General features: G+C 42.3%; 1 protein-coding gene across 7 annotated transcripts in view; it reads left to right on the top strand.

Annotated features, from left to right (window-relative positions):
* PIWIL4 (piwi like RNA-mediated gene silencing 4) overlaps positions 1-25,923 on the top strand; it is a 75,540-nt gene that overhangs the window by 5,569 nt on the left and 44,048 nt on the right. For 2 of the 7 annotated variants that reach the window (XR_014069169.1, XM_081543210.1), the window contains exons 1-4: positions 15,517-15,946; positions 17,461-17,539; positions 19,782-19,913; positions 24,498-24,712. Coding sequence is in view for 4 of the 7 variants with exons in the window: in XM_081543210.1 (XP_081399336.1) it covers positions 15,860-15,946; positions 17,461-17,539; positions 19,782-19,913; positions 24,498-24,712 (513 nt within the window). In the remaining 3 variants the exon portion in view is untranslated. Of the gene's footprint in view, positions 1-15,516; positions 15,947-17,460; positions 17,546-19,781; positions 19,914-24,497; positions 24,713-25,923 lie in introns of those variants that run through there. The other 5 variants (XR_014069170.1, XM_081543212.1, XR_014069172.1 and 2 more) reach the window with 3 other exon arrangements.

Below are 25,923 nucleotides of genomic sequence, written 5' to 3'. Positions count from 1 at the left end.
CAGTCTGTTGCCTCTGTGCTGAGTTCTGTGGGTGTTAGCCGTTGAAGAGCTCTTTCCCTGTTGGTTACAGTCCTGTGGGATCCATAAGCATATGCCCCACTCACCACCAGAACCAGGCCATCTAGAAGTGTCCGCTGGGCTGCAGCCACTAAAGTGGAACTCCAGATGACAGTGCAAGCTCCTCTCTGGGAGATATCAGCAGTACGGAGTGAGACTCAAAAATGAAAAAAAAAAATGTTAGTCGCTCAGTCGTGTCCAACTTTTTGTGACCCCAAGGACTGTAGCCTCCCAGGCTCCTCTGTCCATGGAATTCTCCAGGCAAGAATACTGGAGTGGGTAGCCATTCCCTTCTCCAGGGGATCTTCCTGACCCAGGGATCAAACCCAGGTCTCCCGCATTGCAGGCAGATTCTTTACTGTCTGAACCACCAAGGAAGCCCAGGAGTTAGACCCAGGGAGAGCACAAAGATAGCATCCGGCAGCCCCAGTCCCTGAAGAGCCCTTCAGCAGCCTCTAGATGTGTGCCATACCAGAAGCCTGCCCCTTGGGCCAAAGCTCCAGGAAGAGCAAATAGGCCTCTTTCATAGAAAGGCTGAGATTATGTTTCAATAAGCTGCCTGTGCTACTACCCGTGGGTGGTAGCTGGCTAAGAACTGCCCCTCTGTTCATAACAGCCCCAGGGGACTCACAGTCCGAAGCTTTGCTGGCCACCGGAGCCAGGCAATCAAAGATCACACACTGAGCCCCAGCCATAAAAACCCAGGCACAACGCAAGGGTACAAACTCCTTTCTAGGTGGTACCTGGTGGCTCAGTGGTAAAGAATCTGCCTACCAAGCAGGACATACAGGTTCAATCCCTGGGTGAGGGAGATCCCCCAAAGAAGCAAATGGCAATCCGCTCCAGTGTTCTTGCCTGGAAAATCCCATGGACAGAAGAGCCTGGCTACAGTCATGGGGTCAGAAAAGAATCGGACAGGACTTAGTGACTAAACAGTAACTAGTAAGCTATTACAGAGCAGAGCAGAAAGAGAGCGCTAACAGGGCACCCACCAAGCTCTGTCTTTGGAGACTATTTCAGTAGGCCCCTAGATGTATGTTAAATTAGATGCCTGCCCCTCAGGCTAATGGTGTAAGTTGAGCAAATAAGCATCTTTCACAGAAAGTCTGGGCACCTTTCAGTCAGCTTCTTCTGTGCTGGGTCCTGGGATGGGTGAATCTGCATGGGCAAGTCCTTTAAGCCATGAGACCTACAAGGAATGGAGAACTGAGAAATTGTTCAATTTCTCAGTTCTCCATTCCTTGTAGGTCTCATGGCTTTCAAAGCTATATATTTTAGGGGTTTGTCTCTCAGGTATAACTCTTAAAAATTGGAGTGCCAATTGTGGGTTTCAAGCCCTTCACTCCTCAGGGAGAAAGCTGGGTTTGTCAGAGTTCCCTCCTGATTGTGGGTGACTGCGCCAGGGGTGGGGATTATGGCAAGACAGTGTCTCAGCCTCTCCTGACCACTTCGAACTGGGTATTTCCCAGTTTGCCCAATGCACAGAAGTTACTCAGCTACTTTCGGTTTCTGGTTTTGTTTTTCAGTGTCAATTATTCCATATATAGCTATAGATTTGATGTGTCCGCTGGAGGAGGTGTGCGAAGGATCCACTTAAGTGGTTGTTGAACCAGAACCTATAGTCTTGATAATCTCTCTTTGTTGTTGTTGATGAGAACAGAAGGATAATCAGTGTTCCTTATTTGTGTTCCATGAAGGCAAGTTGTGTTTCCTTTTCTGTTTGTTAATGCCCTTTTTCAAGCTTCCCTGGTGGCTCAGAAGATAAAGAATCTGCCTGCAATGCAGGAGATGTAGGTTCAATCCCCGAAGAAGGAAATGGCAACCCACTCCAGTATTCTTGCCTGGAGAATTCCATGGACGGGGGAGCCTGATGGACTACAGTCCATGGGGTTGCAAAGAATCGGACACGACTGAGCAATTAAGCTTTTTCACTTATTGCCATTTTTACAGGCTTTGTCTTCTTTAAATTTCTGCTTTCTTCTGTAACAAATCCTTAAACTTTTAAAAGCCAAACTCCAATTCAAGTATTTAAACCAATGTTTATTTATCATTTACTGTGTTCAAGAACTATTCTAAGTTTAGGATGGTATTAGAAGCCAGACTAGTTACTGTGCTGAAGGAATTCATGATTCAATAACTTGGAAAAGACAGCCTTACCAATAACTATTGTGCATGCATGCTAAGTTGTTTCAGTTGTGTCCAACTCTTTTGCGATCCCATGGTCTGTGTAACCTGCCAGGCTCCTCTGTCCCTGGGATTCCCCAGGCAAGAATACTGGAGTGGGTTTCCATGCCCTGCTTCAAGGGATCTTTCACACCCAGGGATCAAAACTGTGGTCTCTTACGTCTCTTATATTGGCAGGTGGGTTCTTTATCACTAGTGCCACCTGGGAAGCCCAATAACTATTGTGGTCAGCACTGAAAGAAAGATATGAAATGTTAAAGAAGTTAAAGAATGAAAAATGTTTTCTTGGAGATGCAAAAGCTTTCAAAAGGGAAGAGACATTTGAATTGGGTTAAAAAAAAATTAGGTGTTTTAATTAGGAGAAGATTTATCTTTTGTATGTTTGTGCATGTGTGTATTTCTATTTATTTATTTAAATTAGGAAGGGATTTAATTCAAGAATGTTGGACATGCTGAAAGAGTATGTTCTAGATCTTTCTGGCATGACTCCTGGAATAATGCAGAAGTAGCGCAGTAAGACACCGGCTTCCTCTGGGCTACCACTGGGGTTATAATTTCTTGGCTCAGGAACCCACTGCTACACAGCAGCCCTGAACACCAGGAAACCAGGGAAAAGATTGATAGTCAAGTAGCCCTAACTACCCTGACAAAGTTGAAGATGTAGTTGGTAAAAAGAACCTGTGCCAGGAAAACTAGTTACAAATATCTTTGAAGAAACTGTTTTAGAACAGGATGCTATGGCTGTATTATTTTGGCATAGTGACTCAGACTTGTACAGGAGACAGGGATCAAGACCATCCCCAAGAAAAAGAAATGCAAAAAAGCAAAATGGCTGTCTGAGGAGGCCTTACAAATAGCTGAGAAAAGAAGAGAAGCAAAAAACAAAGGAAAAAAGGAAAGATATTCCCATTGGAATGCAGAGTTCCAAAGAATAGCAAGGGGAGATAAGAAAGCCTTCCGCAGTGATCAGTGCAAAGAAATAGAGGGAAACAATAGAATGGGAAAGACTAGAGATCGCTTCAAGAAAACTAGAAATACCAAGGGAACATTTCATGCAAAGATGGGCTCGATAAAGGACAGAAATGGTATGGACCTAACAGAAGCAGAAGATATTAAGAAGAGGTGGCAAGAATACACAAAACTATACAAAAAAGATCTTCATGACCCGGATAATCACGATGGTGTGATCCCTCACCTAGAGCCAGACATCCTGGAATGTGAAGTCAAGTGGGCCTTAGAAAGCATCACTACGAACAAAGCTAGTGGAGGTGATGGAATCCCAGTTGAGCTATTTCAAATCCTGAAAGATGATGCTGTGAAAGTGCTGCACTCAATATGCCAGCAAATCTGTAAAACTCAGCAGTGGCCACAGGACTAGAAAAGGTCAGTTTTCATTCCAATCCCAAAGAAAGGCAATACCAAAGAATGCTCAAACTATGGCACAGTTGCACTCATCTCACACACGAGTAAAGTAATGCTCAAAATTCTCCAAGCCAGGCTTCAACAGTATGTGAACCATGAACTTCCAGATGTTCAAGCTGGATTTAGAAAAGTCAGAGTAACCAGAGATCGAATTGCCAACATCCATTGGATCATCGAAAAAGCGAGAAAGTTCCAGAAAAACATCTATTTCTGCTTTATTGACTATGCCAAAGCCTTTCACTGTGTGGATCACAACAAACTGTGGAAAATTCTGAAAGAGATGGGAATACCAGACCACCTGACCTGCCTCTTGAGAAATCAGTATGCAGGTCAGGAAGCAACCATTAGAACTGGACATAGAACAACAGACTGGCTCCAAATAGGGAAAGGAGTATGCCAAGGCTTTATATTGTCACCCTGCTTATTTAACTTATATGCAGAGTACATCATGAGAAACGCTGGAGTGGATGAAGCACAAGCTGGAATCAAGATTGCTGGGAGAAATATCAATAACCTCAGATATGCAGATGACACCACCCTTATGGCAGAATACGAAGAACTAAAGAACCTCTTGATGAAAGTGAAAGAGGAGAATGGATAAGTTGTCACTTCACAGCAAATAGATAGGGAAACAATGGAAACAGTGACAGACTTTATTTTGGGGGGCTCCAACATCATTGCAGATGGTGACTGCAGCTGTGAAATTGAAAGACACTTACTCCTTGGAAGAAAAGCTATGACCAACCTAGACAGCATATTAAAAAGCAGAGATGTTGCTTTGCTGACAAAGCTCTGTCTAGTCAAGGCTATGGCTTTCCCAGTAGTCATGTATGGCTGTGAGAGTTGGACTGTAAAGAAAGCTGAGCACCAAAAAATTGATGCTTTTGACCTGTGGTGTTGGAGAAGACTCTTGAGAGTCTCTTGGACTGCAAGGAGATCCAACCAGTCAATCCTAAAGGAAATCATGGAAGGACTGAATATTCATTGGAAGGACTGATGCTGAAGTTGAAACTCCAATACTTTGGCCACCTGATGCGAAAACCTGACGCATTTGAAAAGACCCTGATGCTGGGAAAGATTGAAGACAGGAGGAAAAGGGGATGACAAAGGATAAGATGGTTGGATGGCATCACTGACTCAATGGACGCGAGTTTGAGTAAACTCCAGGAGTTGGTAATGGACAGAGAGGCCTGGTGTCCATGGGATTGCAAAGAGTGAGATACAACTGAGCGACTGAACTGAATTGAACTGGAGTGACTCAGATGAGCAAGGCCCTCTCTCTTGAGCTGTTGTTTGTGGGCAGATCTGCGTGTGAATATGTCATAACTCTCGGCTCTTTGCTTCGTGTACCTGTTCTTAGTTGGCCAGGGAGAGCTCACTCAGGGGAAGGAGGAATACTACCTCTAGAGTAGTCATGTGCCTCTTTTTTTGTTGTGGACCATTTTTAAAGTCTTTATAGAATTGGTTATAATGTTGTTTTTGTTCTATGTTTTGGGTTTTTGGCCCTGAGGCATGTGGGATCTTAGCTTCCTAACTGGGGATTGAACCCGACCCCCCTGCAGTTGGAAGGCAAAGCCTCAACGACTGGACTGCCAGGGTTGGACTGCCACCTAAAATCTTATTTCTAGTCACAAGGTTTTGAGTAAGTATTTCTCCAGTGGAAAGATGGGTCTGTCAGGGTCAGAAAATGGAAGACAAACAGCTGATTCCAATTAGCCAGGGTTTTAGCAACTTCTTTAGGGCAGCTAGCTCAGTTTAGGATCTCAGTGGGTGCCTGGGACTTATTTTTCAATATTGCAAATGATAGAACCTTGTCCAGTTTATGCTTATCTTTAAAATATCTCTGGTAGAAAGAATAAGAAAACAAATGGTCACATAGAGACACCTGTCTGGTTATTAAAATCCTATCGAACCATAAGAAGGATAGTGACATCAACATGACGTGGTTTGAGTTGTTTCTTTTTTCTCTTCCCTTTGATTGACAATTAATTGGACATTGATAACTGAACAAGAGCCTCTGTGCAGTAAATGAGGACACCGTGGGCTTCCCAGGTGTTGCTAGTAGTAAAGAACTCGCCTGCCAATGCAGGAGACATGAGACGCAAGTTGATCCCTGGGTTGGGAAGATATCCTGGAGGAGGGCATGGCAACCCACTCCAATATTCTTGCTTGGAGAATCCCTGTGGACAGAGGAGCCTGGAGGGCTACAGTCCATGGAGTTGCACAGAGCTGGACACGACTGAATCAACTTAGCACCCAGGCAGGACCTTGGAGGGGGCTGCAAATCCAAGAACAGCAAGGCTACCCCACCCCACTCACTGTGATTGGGAAAATGGAAGCCTGGAGAGTGCACTGCTGGGCAGACACCCACAGGAGATAGTTTGTGGAGGTCCAGCTTGCCTGTTGGGAGAATCTGACATGCCATCAGCGCAGGACAGAGGTGAGTTTGGCAGCAGAGGAGAGGGAGGAAAGGGCAGTTCCCTTCCCTCGATGACACTGCAGCACCCTGGGCACTGAGCCCCTGCAGCAGCTGCCTCTCCAGCAGGGGAGGTGGGAAGCAAAAGTGGTGAGTGACAGACTGCCTGACTGCACTGCTTGTAGCTGGAGGGAATCATTTCTCTCTAGCAGCGCCCAGATTTCTGAGGAGGAACGCACGTCTGTGACTGGAGTGAGAGAAGAAAGGGGAAGGAGTCAGATAAGAATATCAAAGGGCCTTGAAGGAACACATTTCTTGCTGTATGCTTGGGGCCTTCAGCAGGATGTCCACCTCCGAATTCTGGAAGTCCTCTGTGAGGCCTGTGGGCACCCCCAAAGTCCCAGATGCTAAACCCACACCTCTCCCCACTCTGCTGAGGGTTCCTTGTGTGTGCCCTGGAGTGCAGCTCCTAGAACCAGCTCCAACAGAAATTTTTTTAAAATGAGCAATTGCACCACCTGCTGGAATGCAAAGGTTGAAAGTGCTGCTTGTCCTGTCTGACTGTGACCTCATGGACCCATCAGGCTCCTCTGTCCATGGAATTCTCCAGGCAAGAATCCTGGAGTGGGTTGTCATTCCTTTCTCCAGGGGATTTCCCAACCCAGGGATCAAACCCAGGTCCCCCACATTGAGAGCAATTTCTTTACTGTCTGAGCCACCAGGGAAGGTTTCTGTCAGCCTGTTGAAATGTAATAACCAGTGTAAACAGCATGAAAGCAGAAACTCATATTATCAAACATTATGAAAAATAAAGGAAATACGACTTCACAAAAAGAAAATGATAATTCTCCAGCAACCAAACTTAAAGACACGGAATATTGATATCTAAGTGATAGGGAATTCAAAATAGCTGTTATGAAGAAATTTAACCAGCTACAAGAAAACTCAGGCAATTTAATGAACTCAAGAATAAAATTATTGAACAGGAATTCTTTACCAAAGAAATTGAAATTATAAAAAAGGACCAAACAAAGATTCTGGAACTGAGGAACTGAATGAATGAAATAAAGAATGTATTGGAGAGCACAGGTAACAGGGAAAATCAGATGAAAGAAAGAATAAGTGATGATTCAGTTGGGAGAGGACAAAATTTCTAAAAAGTGAAGAAACTCTACAAGATTTATCAAATTTGATTGCAAATATAGATAAAAATATAGATGGTGTACCAGAAGAAGAAAGGGAGAAGGACCCAGAAAGTTTATTTAAAGACAAGAAATTTCCAAACCTGGGGAAAGAATTGAACATCCATGAAGTTAATAAAACACCTATTATCTCAATGCAAAAAGACCTTTTCCAAGATTCATTATAGTGAAATTGTCAAAAAGTAGTGATAAAGAAAATTACCTACAAAGGATCACATTAGAGTATCAGTGAATTTCTCAGAAGAAACTCTGCTGAGGCCAGGAGAGAGTGGAATAACATACTCAAAAAGTGTTGAAAGAGAAGAGTTGCCAGCCAAGAATACTATATCTGGCATAGTTATCCTTTATGCATGAAGAAGAAACAAAGGTTTTTTAAGACAAACAGAAGCTGAGGGAGCTCACCACCATAAGACCTGCTGAAGGGAATTCTTCAGTTTGAAATGAAAAAATGCTAGTGACATAAAAACATAGGAAAGTACACAACATTCTTGTATAGGTGAAAAATAAAAAAATCAAAGTTAGAAAATTGCAACTATATTAGAATGGCATTTTAACCACTTCATTATAGTAAAAAATTCCCTAATAGATAGATATTAAAGCAAATTATAAACCCATTAAAAGTAAAACATTGTAGAGAATTCCCTGTTGATCCAGTGGGTAAGACCTTGTACTTTCACTGCAGGGGGTGTGGGTCAGGGAACTGTAGTGCTGGCACAATGAAATAAACAAACAAACAAAAACCTCAGAAATAGACTGAAGAATGGAGTATAAGATAAAGGAGACTGGTCAAAAATTTTTTCATATGTGAAAATAAATTTCAGAACTAAATGTTGAAAAATTTTGAAGTATGAAAAGGAAAAAATTATGCTAAATATTTGCTTTTTGTTGAACGTAAAGATATAGATTTTATAACCACAAAGAGTAAAACTATACATTAAAAATTATATAACCAGACTGTAAATCACCAAAAAGGCAGAGATTTTGTCCTAGTCATTGCTTAATCTACAGAGCTTCAAATAGTATTTAGTACACTGTAGATTTGTAAGCAATTTACTTTTTCCAAATGACATCATTTGAGTCCATTCCTTTGGATCAAACATATTTTTTACATTAAAAATGGTTTAAAATGTCTACAATTTCTGTCCAAAAAACCAACTGAATTGTGATAGGGATTGCATGCAATCTATTGATCAACTTGGGAGGTACTTCCATCTTAGCTTAGTATTAGGTCTTCTAATCAGTGAACATGGGATGCTTTTCAAATTAATGAAGCATTCTATATTTTTATATTACTCAGCCATACAAAGGGCTTCCCGGGTAATGCTGTTGGTAAAGAACCTGCCTGCCAATGCCGTAGACATAAAAGATGCAGATTCGACCCCTGGGTCAGGAAGATCCCCTAGAGGATGGCATGGCAATCCACTCCAGTATGCTTGCCTGGAGAATCCCATGGACAGAGGAGCCTGGTGGGTTACAATCCAGAGTCACAAACAGACACAACTAAAGTGATGTAACACATATTGTGTTCCCATTTGATTCAGTTCTAATGAGGTGGATGAACCTAGAGCCTATTACACAGAGTAAAGTAAGTCAGAAAGAGAAAAACAAATTATCATATATTAATGCATATATGTGGACTCTAGAAAGATGGTAATGATGCACCTATTTGCAGGGCAGCAATGGAGACGGACGGAGACGGCAACGGCACCCCACTCCAGTACTCTTGCCTGGAAAATCCCATGGACAGAGGAGCCTGGTAGGCTGCAGTCCATGGGATCGCTAGGAGTCGGAAACGACTGAATGACTTTACTTTCACTTTTCACTTTCATGCATTGGAGAAGGAAATGCCAACCTACTCCAGTGTTCTTGCCTGGAGAATCCCAGGGACGGTGGAACCTGATGGGCTGCCGTCTATGGGGTCGCAGAGTCGGACACTACTGGAGCGACTTAGCAGCAGCAATGGAGACGGAGACATAGAAAAGAGACTTGTGAATACAGTGGGGGAAGGAGATGGTGGGATGAATTGAGAAAGTAGCATTGAAGCATATACATTGTTTGCCGTATGTAAAGTAGACAGCCAGTGGGAATTTGTAGTGTGATGCAAGGAGCTCAAACCTGGTGCTCTGTGACAACCTAGATGGGTGGGATGGGGTGGGAGGTTCAGGAGGCAGGGGACATATGTATATCTATGGCTGGTTTATGCTGATGTATGGCAGAAACCAGCACAATATTATAAAGAATTTATCCTCCAATTAAAAAAAAGAAATTAGAAATACCTCAAATAAACATCCTAACTTTATATCTCAAGAAACTAGAAAAAAAGAACAAATTAAGATCAAATTTAGCAGAGAAAGGAAAAGATAAAGCTCAGAGTAAAGATAAATGAAATAGAGGACAGAAAAACAATAGGACCAACAAAGTAAGAGCTGGTTTCTCAAAAAGATAAACAAAATTGACCAACCTTTAGCCAGACTAAGAAAAAGAGAGAGAAAATACAAATAAAATTAGAAATGAAAGAAGAGGCATTAAATTAACACTACAGAAACACATAGACTACTAATAGAAATACTAATACAGAAATAAAAGACTACTAATAGCAAATATTAGCTAGCAAATTGCATACCTAGAAGAAATGGGTGAAGGTCTAGAAATACACAGCCTACCAAGACTGAATCAGGACAAAAAAGAAAATCTGAATATAGCAATATCTAATAACCAGATTCAATCAATAATCACTGTGTCCCACCATAGAAAACCAGGACCAGAAGGCTCCCTGGCAAATTTGACCAAATATTTAAAGAAGAATTAACATCAATCCTTCTCAAACTCTTCCATAAAATTGAGAAGAAAGGGACACTCCCAAACACATATTTTGAGGTCAGCACTACCTTGATACCATAGCCAGGTAAGGAAACCACAAGAAAAGAAATCTATAGACCAATATCTGTGATCAATATGAATGCAAAAATTCTCCACAAAATATTAGCAAACCAAACTCAAGACATATTAAAAGGTTATATGCCATGACCAAGAGAAATTTATCCCTGGAATGGTTCAACATATGCAAATTGATAAGGTACCACATCACATTAATAAAAGGAAGATAAAAATCACATGATCATCTCAATAGACACAGAAAAACATTGGACAAAATCTAATATCCTTTCATGACAAAAACCTTAATAAATTGTGTATAGAAGGGACATGTGCTGTGCTGTGCTTAGTAGCTCAGTCGTGTCTGACTCTTTGCAACCACGTGGACCTTAACCAGCTGGGCTCCTCTGTCCATCCGTGGAATTCTCCAGGCAAGAATACTGGAGTGGGTTGCCATTCCCTTCCCCTAGAAGGAACATGCATCAATATAATAAAGATATATCTGTCATATATGACAAATGCACAGCTGACATTATGCTCAATGAAGAAAAATTGAAAGCCTTTCCTCCAAGAACAGGAATAAGACAAGGATCCCCATTCTCACCACTCTTACTCAGAAAAGTACTGAAAGTCCTAACTAGGGTTAATAGGCAAGACAAAGAAATAAAAGACATCCACATTAGAAAGGAAGAAGTAAAATTATTACTATTTGCAGACAACATAATTTTTTATAGAGAAAGTCTCCAAGACGCAACCAAAAAACTATTGGAACTAATCAGCAATTTCTGTAAAGGTGAAGAATACAAAATCAACATACAGAAATCAGTTGCATTTCCATACACAAATGATGAAACATCTGAAAAAGAAATAAAAAAATCTATCCCATTTATAATTACAATCAAAAACAATAAAATACTTAGAAATAAATTTAACCAGGGAAGCAAAAGATGTATACAACAAAATTCCAAGGCAAACCATTCAGTATCACAGTAATCCAAGCCTATGACCCAACCAGTAATGCTGAAGAAGCTGAAGTTGAATGGTTCTATGAAGATCTACAAGACCTTCTAGAACTAAGACCCCAAAAAGATGTCCATTTCCTCATAGGGGACTGGGATGCAAAAGTAGGAAGTCAAGAGAAACCTGGAGGAACAGGCAAATTTGGCCTTGGAATACAAAGGGAAGCAGGGCAAAGGCTAGCAGAGTTTTGCCAAGTGGACGCACGGGTCATAGCAAACACCCTCTTGCAACAGCACAAGAGAAGACTCTACACATGGACATCACCAGATGATCAATACTGAAATCAGATTGATTATATTCTTTGCAGCCAAAGATGGAGAAGCTCTATACAGTTAGCAAAAACAAGACAGGGAGCTGACTGTTGCTCAGATCATGACTCTTTATTGCATATTCAGACTTAAATTGCATAAACTAGGGAAAACCACTAGACCGTTCTGGTATGATCTAAATCAAATCCTTTGCGATTACACAGTGGAAGTAACAAATAGACTCCAGGGATTAGATCTGATAGAGTGCCTGAAGAACTATGGAATGGAGGTTTGTGACAGTGTACAAGAGACAGTGATCAAGACCCTTCCCAAGAAAAAGAAATGCAAAAAGGAAAATGGTTGTCTGAAGAGGCTGTACAAATAGCTGAGAAAAGAAGAGAAGCTAAAGGCAAAGGAGGAAAGGAAAGATATACCCATCAGAATGCACAGTTCCAAAAAATAGCAAGGAGAGAAAGGGAGAACAAGATGGCGGAGGAGTAGGTAGATGTGGAGTACATCTCTCTCCATGGATACATCAGGAATACACCTTCAGGCACAGAAGTGCATGCAGAACATGAGCTGAGAGTGGACAGGAGTACCTGGTGAGTGGAAAAGAATATATAGAACCACTCAAAACTTGGTAGGACAAAGGAACAAAGGGGAAAAACAGGAGTGTTAGTAGGACTGGACCTGCCCTCGGTGTGTGGGGGAACTGAAGCAGGAGTCCGATCCCCACATCGGGGCAATCGTCTGAGTCACAGGAGAAACATTTAAGGCTTAAATGTTTTGAAAGTAAAACAGCTGATCTGCTGCAGACTAAATGGAATAAGAATCAGACAGTCCTTGTCACAGCTATACACACTCCGGACAGGGACACAGCTCCCCTAGGAGGCGCAGCAGCTAGGAGCTGGAGTTTAGGGATTGTGGAGCAATCCCAGGGCTAGGGCTGCTGTTGACTGTGGAGAGACAGATCAAGGGGATGTGAGGGAGGAGATCGTGGTGGGAAAAGCCAGTGGAGGAAAGCCAGGCAGCTATGGAAGCAAGGTGATACTGCTGAGTCACACGTAGAGGGTGGAGACATCACCATAGCCTCTCTCTCCCCACACATCAGCATCAGCAGCTGAACAGAGAGGCTGGCCCATCAAATGCCTGAGGCACTGAACTACAGAGAAGGGTCCCAGCCAGGGGGGCCCCTCTATGTGCCTGACGCACGGAACAACAGAGAAAGATCCCAGGCAAAAGAGCCTTGTGAGTGCCTGAATGGGCAGAGCTATGGAGAAAGACTGGCCAAAGAGGCCCAACAGTAAAGCTCTCACTGTTTGCAGATGACATGATACTGCACATAGAAACCCAAAAGATAGTATCAGAAAATTACTAGAGCTAATCAGTGTATTTAGCAAAGTTGCAGGGTACAAAATCAATACACAGAAATCACTTGTATTTCTATATATTAACAACGAAAAATCAGAAAGAGAACTAACCCTCGGGGCATTCAGGCTCAGTCCTTACCCAAAGCAATGCAGCCTGCCCCTCCCTGCCCAGCCCCTGCTTGCTCGTTGGGGATGCGCGTCTGGGCTGCGTGCCCACTGGGATTTGCTGTTAGGTACGTAAACCACTGGTTTTAATTATTTATTTATTTTTCCTCCGTGTTATTTTGCCCTTTGCGATTCCAAGGCTAGCCACAGACCCGCCGGAGAGAGTGTTTCCTGGTGTTTGGAAACTTCTCTCTTTTTTAAGACTCCCTCTCCAGGACGGATCTCAGTCCCTATCTCTTTTGTCTCTCTTTTTATCTTTTATCTTTTGTCCTACCTCCTTTCGAAGACTATGAGCTGCCTTTCTGTGTGTCTGATATTCTCTGCCAGCATTCAGAAGTTGTTTTATGGAATTTGCTCGGTGTCTAAATGTTCTTTTGGTGAATTTGTGGGAAAGAAAGTCGTCTCCCCATCCTATTCCTCCGCCATCTTCAGACTCATTCGTTTTCAAAGAAACATATTTACTACAGTGGCTTCACTGAGCCAAGTCCAGACTGGTCATCTCTGTCCAAGGCTACTCAGGGCTAATGGTTTCCCAAGACAACTAAATAAAAGAATATTCTAATGTGAAATATATAAATAAATAACTTCAATAAACAATCTATATAATAAGCAGTCTATAAGCTCTGCACAAGCTTTCAATACATCCATAGATGTATTTAATAAAGTTCTACACATATTCATGATTAAAGTAATCTTTGAAAATTAGGATTAGAAGAAGAGCTTCTTTAAAATGTGAAAGACTATAAACCTTATATTTATGGCAAACTCAGAATGGAAACGTTTCAGAGACAGTCTCCTTAAAGTCAGGAAGAAAACAATATCAGCTATCACAGTCACTTTCAATACTACACAGGAAAACTTGATCAACGTGATAAGACAAGTAAAAGAAGTAAGAATAAGAAGGGATGAGACAAAATTACTATTATTTGTAGATGACATGATCATCTAAATGCAAACTTAGTGAAATCAAAGGACAAGCTATATGAACTAAGGAGTCCAGCAAATCTGATAAACCAAACTTATCAACTTATAAAAATCAATATCCTGTGTCTATATTAATAATAACCAATTAGAAAACATAATAAAAAAGATAAGCTTCAAACTACTAATAAAACTATGTTTCCATAAATTAAATAATATACAAGGCTTTTATGAAAAAAGTTAAATTCTATTAAAGGATATAAAGAGATCCTTGAATAAATGAAGAAATATAACACTGCAAGAGTGACGGTTCTTCTGAAACTAATTTCTATATTCCATACAGTGCTCATTGGAAATTAATCAGGAATTTTAAAGAAGCTTGACAAACTTATTTTAAAACTTACATGGAAGAATACAGTTTGCAAAAAATAAATCAATCAAAAAAATCAAAGAATAAAGACTTACTCCACTAGATTTTAGGAGTAATATAAAGAACCAATAATTAAAATAGGTAAAGTATTGGGACTTACCTGGAGGTCAGTGGTTAAGATTCTGTGCTTACAATGCAGGGGGTGCAGGTTGATCCCTCCTTGGGATACTAGGATCCCACATGCCATCAGTGTGGCCAAAAAATAAAAATAAGTAAATGCTAAAGCCAAAACGATTATGTAAATTTAATAGATGATGTTAGGGGTAATGGAGAAGGAAATGGCAACCCACTCCAGTATTCTTGCCTGGAGAATCCCAGGGATGGGGGAGCCTGGTGAGCTGCCGTCTATGGGATCACACAGAGTCGGACACGACTGAAGCGACTTAGCAGCAGCAGCAGCAGTTAGGGGTAAACAGCTTGCCATAGTGATATAAAGCTAGATCCCTACCTCACATCATACATATCATATAAATAAATATTTATATGTATAAATAGAAATAAACTCTTAAGGGATACAAAGTAGCTTATGTGAATAAAAAACATAAAATTAATAAATGTCATGTGAAAGTGAAAGAAGTGAAAGTGTTAGTCCCTAAGTCATGTCCGACTCTTTGTGACCCCCATGGACTGTCCATGGAATTTTCCAGGCAAGAATAGTGGACTGGGTTGCCATTCCCTTCTCCAGGGTATATTTCCAACCCAGGGATCAAACTCAGGTCTCTTGCATTGCAGACAGATCCTTTACCATCTGAGCTACCAGGGAAACACAATGTCCTATGAAGTCCTTGTAAATTCAGGGCAGGGAAAATTTTCTTTGAAGAAAACCTCAAAAGCACAAACAATAAAATAAAACATTAGTAGATTTGGCTACATCGAAATTAAGACTTGATTAGATAAAGAACTTCATAGTTAAAATTAACAAGTGATAAATCAAGAGTAGGTATTTGCTATGTTATGAAAAAAATTCTTTCAAATGACAAGAAAAACATGAGAAGTACAATTTAAAACAGCCAAGGATATAAACAGATAATTCATAGAACAATAACAGAAAAACCCTCACATCTATCACACAGATGAAGGGATGGCTACCCCCCATTTTTAAAGCATTTCTGCACATTTTTATATTAATCTAATTTTAAATGAATCCTTCCAATACCCCAGTAGGTGAATCAGATATTTCTCAAAAACAACACTGACATGACATATTCAAAAACATCCGGAAGCCAGGAGCAGAAGTGAGCAGATAACACAGACTAAAAAGTGTGATGCAACCTTATATACACATCTGATGGGCAAAAACTAGAAAGCTGGATAAATTTGGGGGGAGGGGGCGGATGCAAAGAAAAGTTTGACTGCAGTCTCCCGCCCCCTCCGGCCCACGCGCTCCCGCCGCAGGAACACTGTGGGCTGGGCACCCGGCTCCACCCATGTGGGAGCCTCGGTGGGCGGGCCGGAGGTCCATCCCTTCCGCCCCGTCGGCGCGTGCCGTCTGGACGCCGGTGAAGAGCCACCCTCACTGAGACTTGGCTGCCTCTGGGCTCCGCCGGGACATGAGTGGCCGCGCCCGCGTGAGGGCGCGGGGCATGGCCCGCAGCCCCGGCGCCGCGGAGGTGGGGCGCGCCCAGGGGCCTCCGTCGGTGTGTAGGCCTTTTAGCGGCTGAGCTGGCTCCCTCTTTCCGCTCCTTCGTGGACGCTGCCTTTCTCTGCACATCTCTCTTCCTCTCTGCTAGAAAGCAACGACTTCTCTTCTCTTTCAACTTTGAGTCTTTCCAGGGTTTCTCATATATATAAATATATATTTCCCATTGGGAAGCTTATCAGAGTAAGATATTAATGTAGATGTTTTGGCCGCTGAAAAGGACTGAAAGTGGGAGGCGAGTGGATCACTCTTTTCTGTTTTCTGAGTTTTAATTACTTCATTCGTTTATAAGTCTGGTGAAAAGGACTGTACCTTTAAAGGTACTATTATTTGGTATGTAACTTAATATGATCCATCTCTCTAATTTATATAAAAACAAATAATTTCAAACACAAGTGAAATTTAGACTCAACCGCTGTGCATAAGGCTCCTTATTAAACTTAGGCAGCTAGGTTGAATTGAGACGCAAATCTGCAATTTCTGAGTGATATTACACTTAGTATTTGGAGCAATACTTAGCAAAAACTTAGTATTTGGAGTAACATCTTAGACCAGAAGTGTTATGTGAGTAGTGTGTCATCATTATGCCTTTACTTTCATAAAGAATCTGTTGATTTTTCCCATTTTTTTTTTAAAGCAGGCTAAGATTTATACCTTCTTCAACAGGGAATTACTGTGAAGAGAAAATGTTAATGGTTCTCTTCATCTGTTTTGTGAACTAATTTTGGACCAGTTTTTTCAGGAGTGTCATCATCTGACTGGTGGCCCAGATCCTCTGGGCTCTGTTTATTTTCTTGCTACAAACTTATTCACATCAGAGTCCCTATGTCTGAGGGCTACAGAAACGTGAGGTCTGTGATCATCTGTGTGTGTGTTAGTCGCTTCAGTCGTGTCCAGCCTTATGCGATCTCGTGGACTATAGCCCAACAGGCTCCTCTGTCTATGGATTTCTCCAGGCAAGAACACTGGAGTGGGTTGCCAGTTCCTTCTCCAGGGATCGAACCTGCATCTCCTGCATTGCAGGCAAATTCTTTATAGTCTGTCACCAGGAAGCTTGTGACCACCTGTACCACCTTCCATTTGATGACCTTCTTGGAGAAGGAAATGGCAACCCACTCCAGTATTCTTGCCTGGAAAATCCCATGGATGGAGGAGCCTGAGGGGCTACAGTCCATGGGGTCACAAAGAGTCGGACACGACTGAGCGACTTCACTTTTGGGTGCAAGGCTCACACCTTTGCCTCTGGGGGCTAAAGGCTGTATCTGGTTCACAGTTAGCATTGAGATCAAAGATTGATGAATGGGGAAAACTGTAGCTCGGCCTTATCTTTTTTTCTAAAATGGGCAATCTTTTCTCCTCTCTCAAGCATCTTACCTGCTAACATTTTCTTTTCCTAGCTCATGGTACTCTAATGACATAGGACATGATGCCATTCTCATTCTCATCTCATGATAAGGTTTTAGTTTATGACTTAATATCTTAAATCTGACCAAATATCTTTACTCATTTCAGCCTCCATCTATTGCGCTTGTTGATAACGAAGCATCCTCTAGCAGTGACCATGCGAGGACGAGCAGGATTTCACAGAAACGTAAGTGCAGCTCCGTCTGTTCCATTCAGTTCCATCCCATCTGAATGAAATAGGAGTGACTCGACCAAGCCTTTGAGCAGCAGACTCACTTCTTGAGCATCCTGTCTTGCTTTCCTTGAAGCATACCTCTGTGTTTGTTGTGTTTGTTTGAGACTCCAAACACAGAGTCTGCCACTGAATTTCCTGATGGTGTTGGGCAGTTGGGAACCCCCAGGCGTTAGGAAGCCAATTTTTCTGATTTCTTTCTGTTTCTTACTGAATAAATTTGGAAAAAAAATATTTAAAAATTCTTTATGACATACAAGTGTCAGTACTGTTGCCTTGCAGAGATGTAGAAACCTGGTGTGCCTGTTCCCCATCCTGTCTTCCTTTCCCACCACCTGTGGTAGACATCACCATTTGATGGTAGCCATCTTCCCTGCAAACCCAGATTTGACCTCAAGATACTTGTCAGCATGCTACTCTAAAGAGCCCATAGCACACAGAGCATGTTGGCTGCCCGATGTGCTAGTTCCCCAGGGCCGCTGTGATAGAGTGCTGCAGACCAAGTGACTTAGACAATGTAAATGTATGGTCTCATAATTCCAGCCCTACTGCCATCATGCAAGTGCTATTCCAGCTTTTCTTTGAGAATTTCTTCCCACATCTGCTGCACATCCTTGTGACTAGCAAGTGATGGAAACCCTTCATCCGTTGAGGGCAGACTGAATATTTTTACTTTTAAAAAGTGTGGTAAAGTATGTGTAATGTAAAATTGACCATTTTAACAATGTTGACGTGCACAGTCCACTGGCATTAACAATATTCATATTGTTGTGCAACCATGGCTATTATCCATCTCTGGAAACTTTCTCCTCTTGCAAGCTTGAAACTTGGTACACGTTTAACAATACCTCTCCATTTGCCCTTCTCCCCGAACTCTGGTGGGCTTCCCTGATAGCTCAGTTGGTAAAGAATCTGCCTGCAATGCAGGAGACCTGGGTTCAATCCCTGGGTTGGGAAGATCCCCTGGAGAAGGGAAAGGCTACCCATCCCAGTATTCTGGCCTGGAGAATTCCATGGACTGTATAGTTCATGGGGTCACAAAGAGTCGGACACGACTGGGCGATTTTCACCAGACTCTGGCAACTACCATTCTATCAGTTCAGTTGCTCAGTCGTGTCTGACTCTTTGCGACCCCATGGACTGCAGGATGCCAGGCTTCCCTGTCCATCACCAACTCCCAGAGCTTGCTCAGACTCATGTCCATCGAGTTGGTGATGCCATCCAACCATCTCATTCTTTGTCATCCCCTTCTCCTCCTGCCTTCAACCTTTCCCAGCATCTGTGGTGGACTGAATTTTTAGAAACCACCAAACATCATTTGAGCAGTAAGTTATGTGGATAATTAGCAAGAATAATCAAATTTTAAAAAATGAAATATATTTTGTGATTTTCCTGAAAGACTCCGACTCCACTGAAAAGGGTATGGACAGCAGTTTTGGGTGAATGGGTAGTGCATATCATGACTATATCAAAGAAAAGAGATTTGTATACTATTAGTCATGTTACTTTGTAGTAATAATTTTGTAATGTAAAATTGATATTTTCACAGTATCTTCAAAGTGTCAAAGTTGTATCCAAAATCAGCATCTCTTTATACTCATTTAAAAAAGAAAATATTCATATGGAAATAGATTTCAATTTCATGTTTTCTAGAACCGAAAGCAGTGACATGCCCCAAGGTGAAGTGCTGACTTTCATTCTCAGAGGAATGATCTAGCATAAAAACTGATAACAGCCTCTAGGCATTTCTCTTCCTGTGGTTGGGAAAGTGGAGAGATTTTCAGCCTCAATCTATGCAGAAGTTGATGTGGACAGTCTTAATTTGTAATTCTTCAGGTGTTGCACAAGAGCTACAGGAGCGAGGCCAGCCCTCCCTCAGTGGGTGTGGAGCAGAACGTAGGGAGAGCTTCCTCCTTAGTCAAGAGGAGAATCAGAGCAGCCCCAAATGTTATGTGAGGTGGGACTAACTCAGGGTCTGTTATTTTTAAGAAAACATACCATGCTTCCTTCACGATTTTCAATTTTCAGGCTGCAGACTTCTATACATTCCCCCACTGTTTTCAGCAACGTGGGCCAGTTTTATTAAAAGCCACAAAAATCTGAGTTTTGGTTCTAGATGCATTTTTTTATATAGTAGTTGTAAGCAATATCACTAGCATGAAATATGAGATATTATGGTGTTTTCTTCATATTTTAGATGCAGGTGGTATATCTCCGGGTGATTCTGGATATACCTTCAACGAAAGAGGCGGGAAAGTCAGAGGAGACATCGTGGATTTGGCTGTCTGCACCAGAGAGAGACTGGCCCATGTGAGAGACAGCAAAACAGGTGCCCACTCTTCACGTTACTTACCTTTCTTTTTCTTAATATTACCAAATCTTGCCTAAGGAATTTTAATTTCCAGATCTAAAATAAGTTCATATTTTGACTTCAGAGATATGTATTGAACATCTGCTATATTTAAAACATTATCTAAGGGTGGGAGGGAGGGGACATATGTACACCTACGGTTAATTCATGTTGATGTATGACAGAAATCAAAGCAATATTGGAAAGCAATCATCAATCAATTAAAAATAATTATAGAAAAATAAAGGCAAAAAACCCAACCCAAACCAACAAAAACATTATCTAGACACTTGTTTTAGCCTTAATGCTCTCTTTTATTAATAGGAAAAGTAACATTTTCTGTAAAAATACATTTCATACATTGAAAACATTTTCTCCTTACCTCTGAGGTAGGGGTCCGCAAAGATGCTTTGTCCCTTTCTCAACTTTTTCTTACATGGGGGAAAATAACCTTTCTGGACTTAAGCTTGTCTAAAAAGAAAAGTGTAGCCTGTTTGGGAAATTCTTTACTCTGATTCTAGGCTTACGCTTGAAATTGCAACCTAAAATTTTATGTGTATCTTTTTCATAGGATCCTCAAAAGACTTTGTAATTCCCTCTAAAAGTTAAGACTCAGTGATACAGAAAGCCTACAGATCTGTCTTTTTCAAACTCTTTCAAACTATGCCACAAAAATAAGATAAATCCTTATCCATCATACACACATTACACAAACACAATTGAAACAAAGTTGCATGGACAGTGTTGCCCTTCCAGTGGCAGGGCTCTTGGATCCATTCTATTGTATCCTAGTCTTTCTATGAAACGTGATGGTTCGCCTCACTTAATTTCATAACCGGAGCACTAATGAGACAGGATTAATTTGAACACACTTGGTTAAGTGATCTCAAAGGGCTGCCTGCCCGCTCGGCCATTCTAGATGACTTCTCTTTGTCCATTAGTATGAGCAGCTAAAATATGTTGGCATGTCCTTTGGGAGGACAGCGACAAAAAAGCTTTCCTTTAAATAAAATAGCACAATGATTCCTTGTTCCTACTGGGTATTTACATATGTCAATGAAAAAATGTATTGCCTACCGTATCAGTAAATTAAGGATGTTGTTAATTTACCATATCAGTACATTAAGGATGAGGGCTGCCCACTGCCAAGCCCTCAATTACTGCAGCCACTCTCCAGCAATGTACCCTAAGGAAACTCGGGGTGGGAAAGAATAGGATACTGGCCCCTGTAGCTGAGGTGCATGGCAAAGGAATGATTTCAGTGAACCCTGACTTTTGCATCTTCCCATGCAGTAAAGAATCCATCTGCAATGCAGGCAACCCAGGTTTGATCCCTGGAGAAGGGAATACCAACAACCCACTCCAGTATTCTTACCTGGATAATTCCATGGACAGAGAAGCTGGGGTGGCTTATAGTCCATGGGGTTAGAAAAGAGTGAGTGACTAACACTTTCACTTTCATACATAAGTGGAAAGAAAGTGAAAGTGAAGTCGTGTCCAACTCTTTGCGACCCCATGGACTGTAGCCTACCAGGCTTCTCTGTCCATGGGATTCTCCAGGCAAGAGTACTGGAGTGGGGTGCCATTTCCTTCTCCAGGGGATCTTCCCGACCCAGGGATCGAACTGGAGTCTCCCGCATTGCAGGCAGACGCTTTACCCTCTGAAAGTGAAAGTGAAAGTGAAGTGTCGGACTCTTTGCGACCCCATAGACTGTAGCCTACCAGGCTCCTCCATCCATGGGGTTTTCCAGGCAAGAGTACTGGAGTGGGTTGCCATTTCCTCTGAGCCACCAGGGAAGCCCCTTTCACACATAGAAAAGTGCTAAATTCATTAACACAGGATGTCTGGCTCTCTTTAATTACAGTCATCTTTAGAGCTTCTAATTCCCTGGTCTTTGTCGCAAAAACTCCTATCTATCCTGCTCTTCCCTTGCCCCTTCGCGGGCAGACTCTCAGAGTTACCTGAGATGCTGTGTTCCAAGCTTAAGCCCTCAGTTTTGTCCACTGAGTAAAACATGATTCTCATCTTTTAAGTTGTGCATTGTTTTTCAGTCAGTACACATGTCGAAACTGAGGGAGTATTTCCTAAGGTACACAGGATACTCTTTCATCCTCTTGACCTCAGGACTCATGTTTCTGCTTCCTCCATGAGAAATGCAAAACAGTGACTGTTTGATAATTCCGTGCTGTAAGACAAACACTGGATAATTCCTTCGAAGGAGAGGTGAGAGTACTTCCTTTGTGCCCTCCAAGAGTCTGTCCTGATGGAGTTTACAGCATCCTGGGCACTGACCAACTGTGTCACGGCCATCTCTGAATTTGTCCTGTAGAGTTTTTTAAAACAATTAAAAAATATGTATTTATTTATTCGGCTGTGCAGAGTGTCTTCATTGCTGCATTCAGGATATTTAGCTGTGGCCTGCAAACTCTTGGTTGCAGGGTGTGGGATCTGGTTCCCTGACTGAGGATGGAGCCCAGGTACCCTGCAGTAGGAGCCTGGAGTCTGCCACTGACCCAGGGAAGTCCCTGTCCTGTAGACTTCGAAGAGGTGAATAAAAGTTCTGTAGGGCCTGGAGTTCCGGGAAGCTCACATGGCCTTCCTGTGCCTGCAAAAAACAGAAGCCCAGAGTCCTGTCTGTTCTCACACAGGGAAGATGTGAAATTTCTTCTGCCCCTTCTTTGGGGCTTACAGAGCCATCTAACCACTGATTGTAGTGTTTCAATATTTTCTGAAATTTGGGGAACTTTTGATTATCTGAATTTCTGAGAGAATGGGGGAGCTATATTCATGGTAAAAACTGGAGAGTTTCTTTCTAATCTAAGAGCACCATAATTTCAGAGCAGCATCTGAAGCTGTCATCAGACCAAACAGGTCCCGTCACCCGCGCAAAGTAAAGTCAGTCTACTGACACACCCTGTTGTGGTGAAGGAAATTGCAGTGTTTATTGTGAGGCACTGTACAAGGATCCATGGACTATATAGTCTATGGAATTCTCCAGGCCAGAATACTGCAGTGGGTAGCCTTTCCCCTCTCCAGGGGATCTTCCCAACCCAGGGATGGAACCCAGGTCTCCTGCATTGCAGGCAGATTCTTTACCAACTTAGCTATCAGGGAAGCCCTATAATTTCAGAGCAGCATCTGAAACTAATCAAACCAAATGGGTCCCCTCACCCACGTGCAGTAGTCCACTCCTGACACACCAGGTTGTGGTTAGGGAAAGCGCAGAGTTTATTATGAGGCACTGTACAAGGAGTCTAGGACAGCTAGCGCTCAAAAAGCCCAAACTTCCTGATGTGTGTGTATTCCCAGATGTTCAGTCGTGTCTGACTCTTTGTAACCCCATGGACTATAGCCAGCCAGGCTCCTCTGTCCATGGGCTTTCCCAGGCAAGAATTCTGGAGCAGGTTGACATTTCCTTCAGGGGATCTTTGCAACCCGGGGATTGGACTCATGTCTCCTACATTGACAAGTGGATTCTTTACCACTGAGCCACCTGGGAAGCCCTATTAATACTTAGGTGCTAGTAGGTCTAGAAGCTACATGATCATGGTCATCAAGTAGTTAACTTCTTCCATTGGGTGGCGGCTTTAGCATCTGTAAAACAATTCAGGAAATGTGCACTGCTGCTGCTAAGTCGCTTCAGTTGTGTCCAACTCTGTGCGACCCCATAGACAGCAGCCCACCAGGCTCCCCCATCCCTGGGATTCTCCAGGCAAGAATACTGGAGTGGATTGCCATTTCCTTCTCCAATGCACGAAAGTGAAAAGTGAAAGTGAAGTCTCTCAGTCGTGTCTGACTCTTCGCGACCCCATGGACTGCAGCCTACCAGGCTTCTCCATCCATGGGATTTTCCAGGCAAGAGTACTGGAGTGGGGTGCCATTGCCTTCTCCGAAATGTGCACTGGATACTATTATCTAGGTACTTAGAGAGAAGTGAAAGCAGACAGTAAGGGAGAGGGGTCTGTCCCAGGAAGGCCCCATGGGGTCTTGCTTGGTTACAAAATTATCACTTGAATGGTTTGAGTTACACAGAATCAGCCAGAAGGCAGTCTTTGGAAGGAGTTCTATGATAGTTGAATTCAGATGTTTCTCTTCTCCCCAAACAAAGGTCCTTCTCCCAAAGGTCAGTTCCTGCTCTTAGGTTCTTATGAGGCCTCCTTTTGTTTGTTAGGACTCTGCTTCCCAGATGGCGCTAGTGGTACAGAATCTGCCTGCTGATGCAGGAGACATGAGACATGCGGTCAATCCCTGGGTTGGGAAGATCCCCCAGAGGAGGGCATGGCAACCCACTCCAGTTTTCTTGCCTGGAAAATCCCCATGGACAGAGGAGCCTGGTGGGCTACAGTCCATAGGATCCCAAAGAGTCAGACACAACTGAAGTGACTTAGCATGCATGCATGCATGTAAGGTTATCAGGCTGCTGGTTACTTCGTGTCACTGAACAAAAGTCCTTGCTTTCCAGCAACAATTATGCATATGCAAATAGTTTTTTGAATGCCATGATTAATATGAACATGATGTATTTTTTTTCATTAAAAATGTTTTTTATTTGTTTTCTTCAGGTTCCAGTGGAATACCTGTGAAACTGGTCACAAATCTCTTTAATTTAGACTTACCCCAGGACTGGCAGCTATACCAGTATCATGTGACATATAGTCCAGATGTAGAATCGAGAAGGCTGAGAATTGCTCTGCTTTATGGTCACAGGGAACTCTCCAGCAAAGCAAAAGCTTTCGATGGTGTCATCCTTTTTCTCTCACAAAAGCTAGAAGAAAAGGTATAGTATGGTTAATTTTTAAACACACACATATGCATATATTTATACTCCCCCGTATAGGTTTTAGAGGTCAGCTGATTTTCGTGACAGTTGGAATAAGTGTGTCGCTCACTCCTTTTCTCTTTCCTATTCCCATGCCCAAGAGCAAAAGACTTCTTAATTAAGACCTCATCAGTAATTGATTTCTTAATTAAGAAGCTGCCGGTCTGGAATTTCAGAAAGAAGAGCTGTAATACAAACACTGCTTTTTTGACAAATTTTTTTTAAGGCAAAGTGTCCTTGAGAGAGGAATCCTTTTTAAACTTTTCCCAAAATAGGCAAGAATTTAAGAAACAGCATTTAGCCTGTGGCCTCAGAGCTTTAAATTTACTCTGTATTTTTGCTCCTGTGCATTGTGTCCATCTGTCCAAAGAACTTTACATCAATCCTGATTCTAAAACTGTCATTTTTCATGACTTGTTCCATCATGAAATAGGAGTTACTTATATCAGTCTTGCTCCTTGGAAGAAAAGCTAATACCAACTTAGCATATTAAAAAGCAGAGACATTACTTTGCCAACAAAGGTCCATCTAGTCAAAGCTATGGTTTTTCAGTAGTCATGTGTGGATATGAGAGTTGGACTATAAAGAAAGCTGAGTGCCAAAGAACTGATGCTTTTGAACTGTGGTGTTGGAGAAGACTCTTGATAGTCCCTTGGACTGCAAGGAAATCCAACCAGTCCATCCTAAAGGAAATCAGTCCTGAATATTTATTGGAAAGACTGATGTTGAAGCTGAAACTCCAATACTTTGGCCACCTGATGTGAAGAACTGACTCATTGGAAAAGACCCTGATGCTGAGAAAGACTGAAGGCAGGAGGGGAAGAGGACGACAGAGGATGAGATGGTTGGATGGCATCACCAGCTCGATGGACATGAATTTGAGCAAGCTCTGGGAGTTGGTGATGGACTAGGAAGCCTGGTGTGCTGCAGTCCATGGGGTGGAGAAGAGTCAGACACGACTGAGTGACTGAACTGAACTGAGCTGAGCTGAACTGATAAATCAATCTTAGGGCTTCCCTGGTAGCTCAGCAGAAAAGAATCTGCCTACGGTGTAGGAGATGTAGGTTCTATCCCTGGGTTGGGAAGATCCCCCTGGAGGAGGGCATGGAAACCCACTCCAGTATTCTTGCCTAGAGAACCCCATGGACAGAGGTACCTGACAGGCTATA

Source organism: Giraffa tippelskirchi, chromosome 11 (assembly GCF_054371585.1).
Source record: "Giraffa tippelskirchi isolate mGirTip1 chromosome 11, T2T-mGirTip1v1.2.pri, whole genome shotgun sequence".
NCBI lineage: Eukaryota > Metazoa > Chordata > Mammalia > Artiodactyla > Giraffidae > Giraffa > Giraffa tippelskirchi.
Note: the sequence above shows the minus strand (reverse complement) of the source record. Positions and strands in the feature narration are given on the sequence as shown.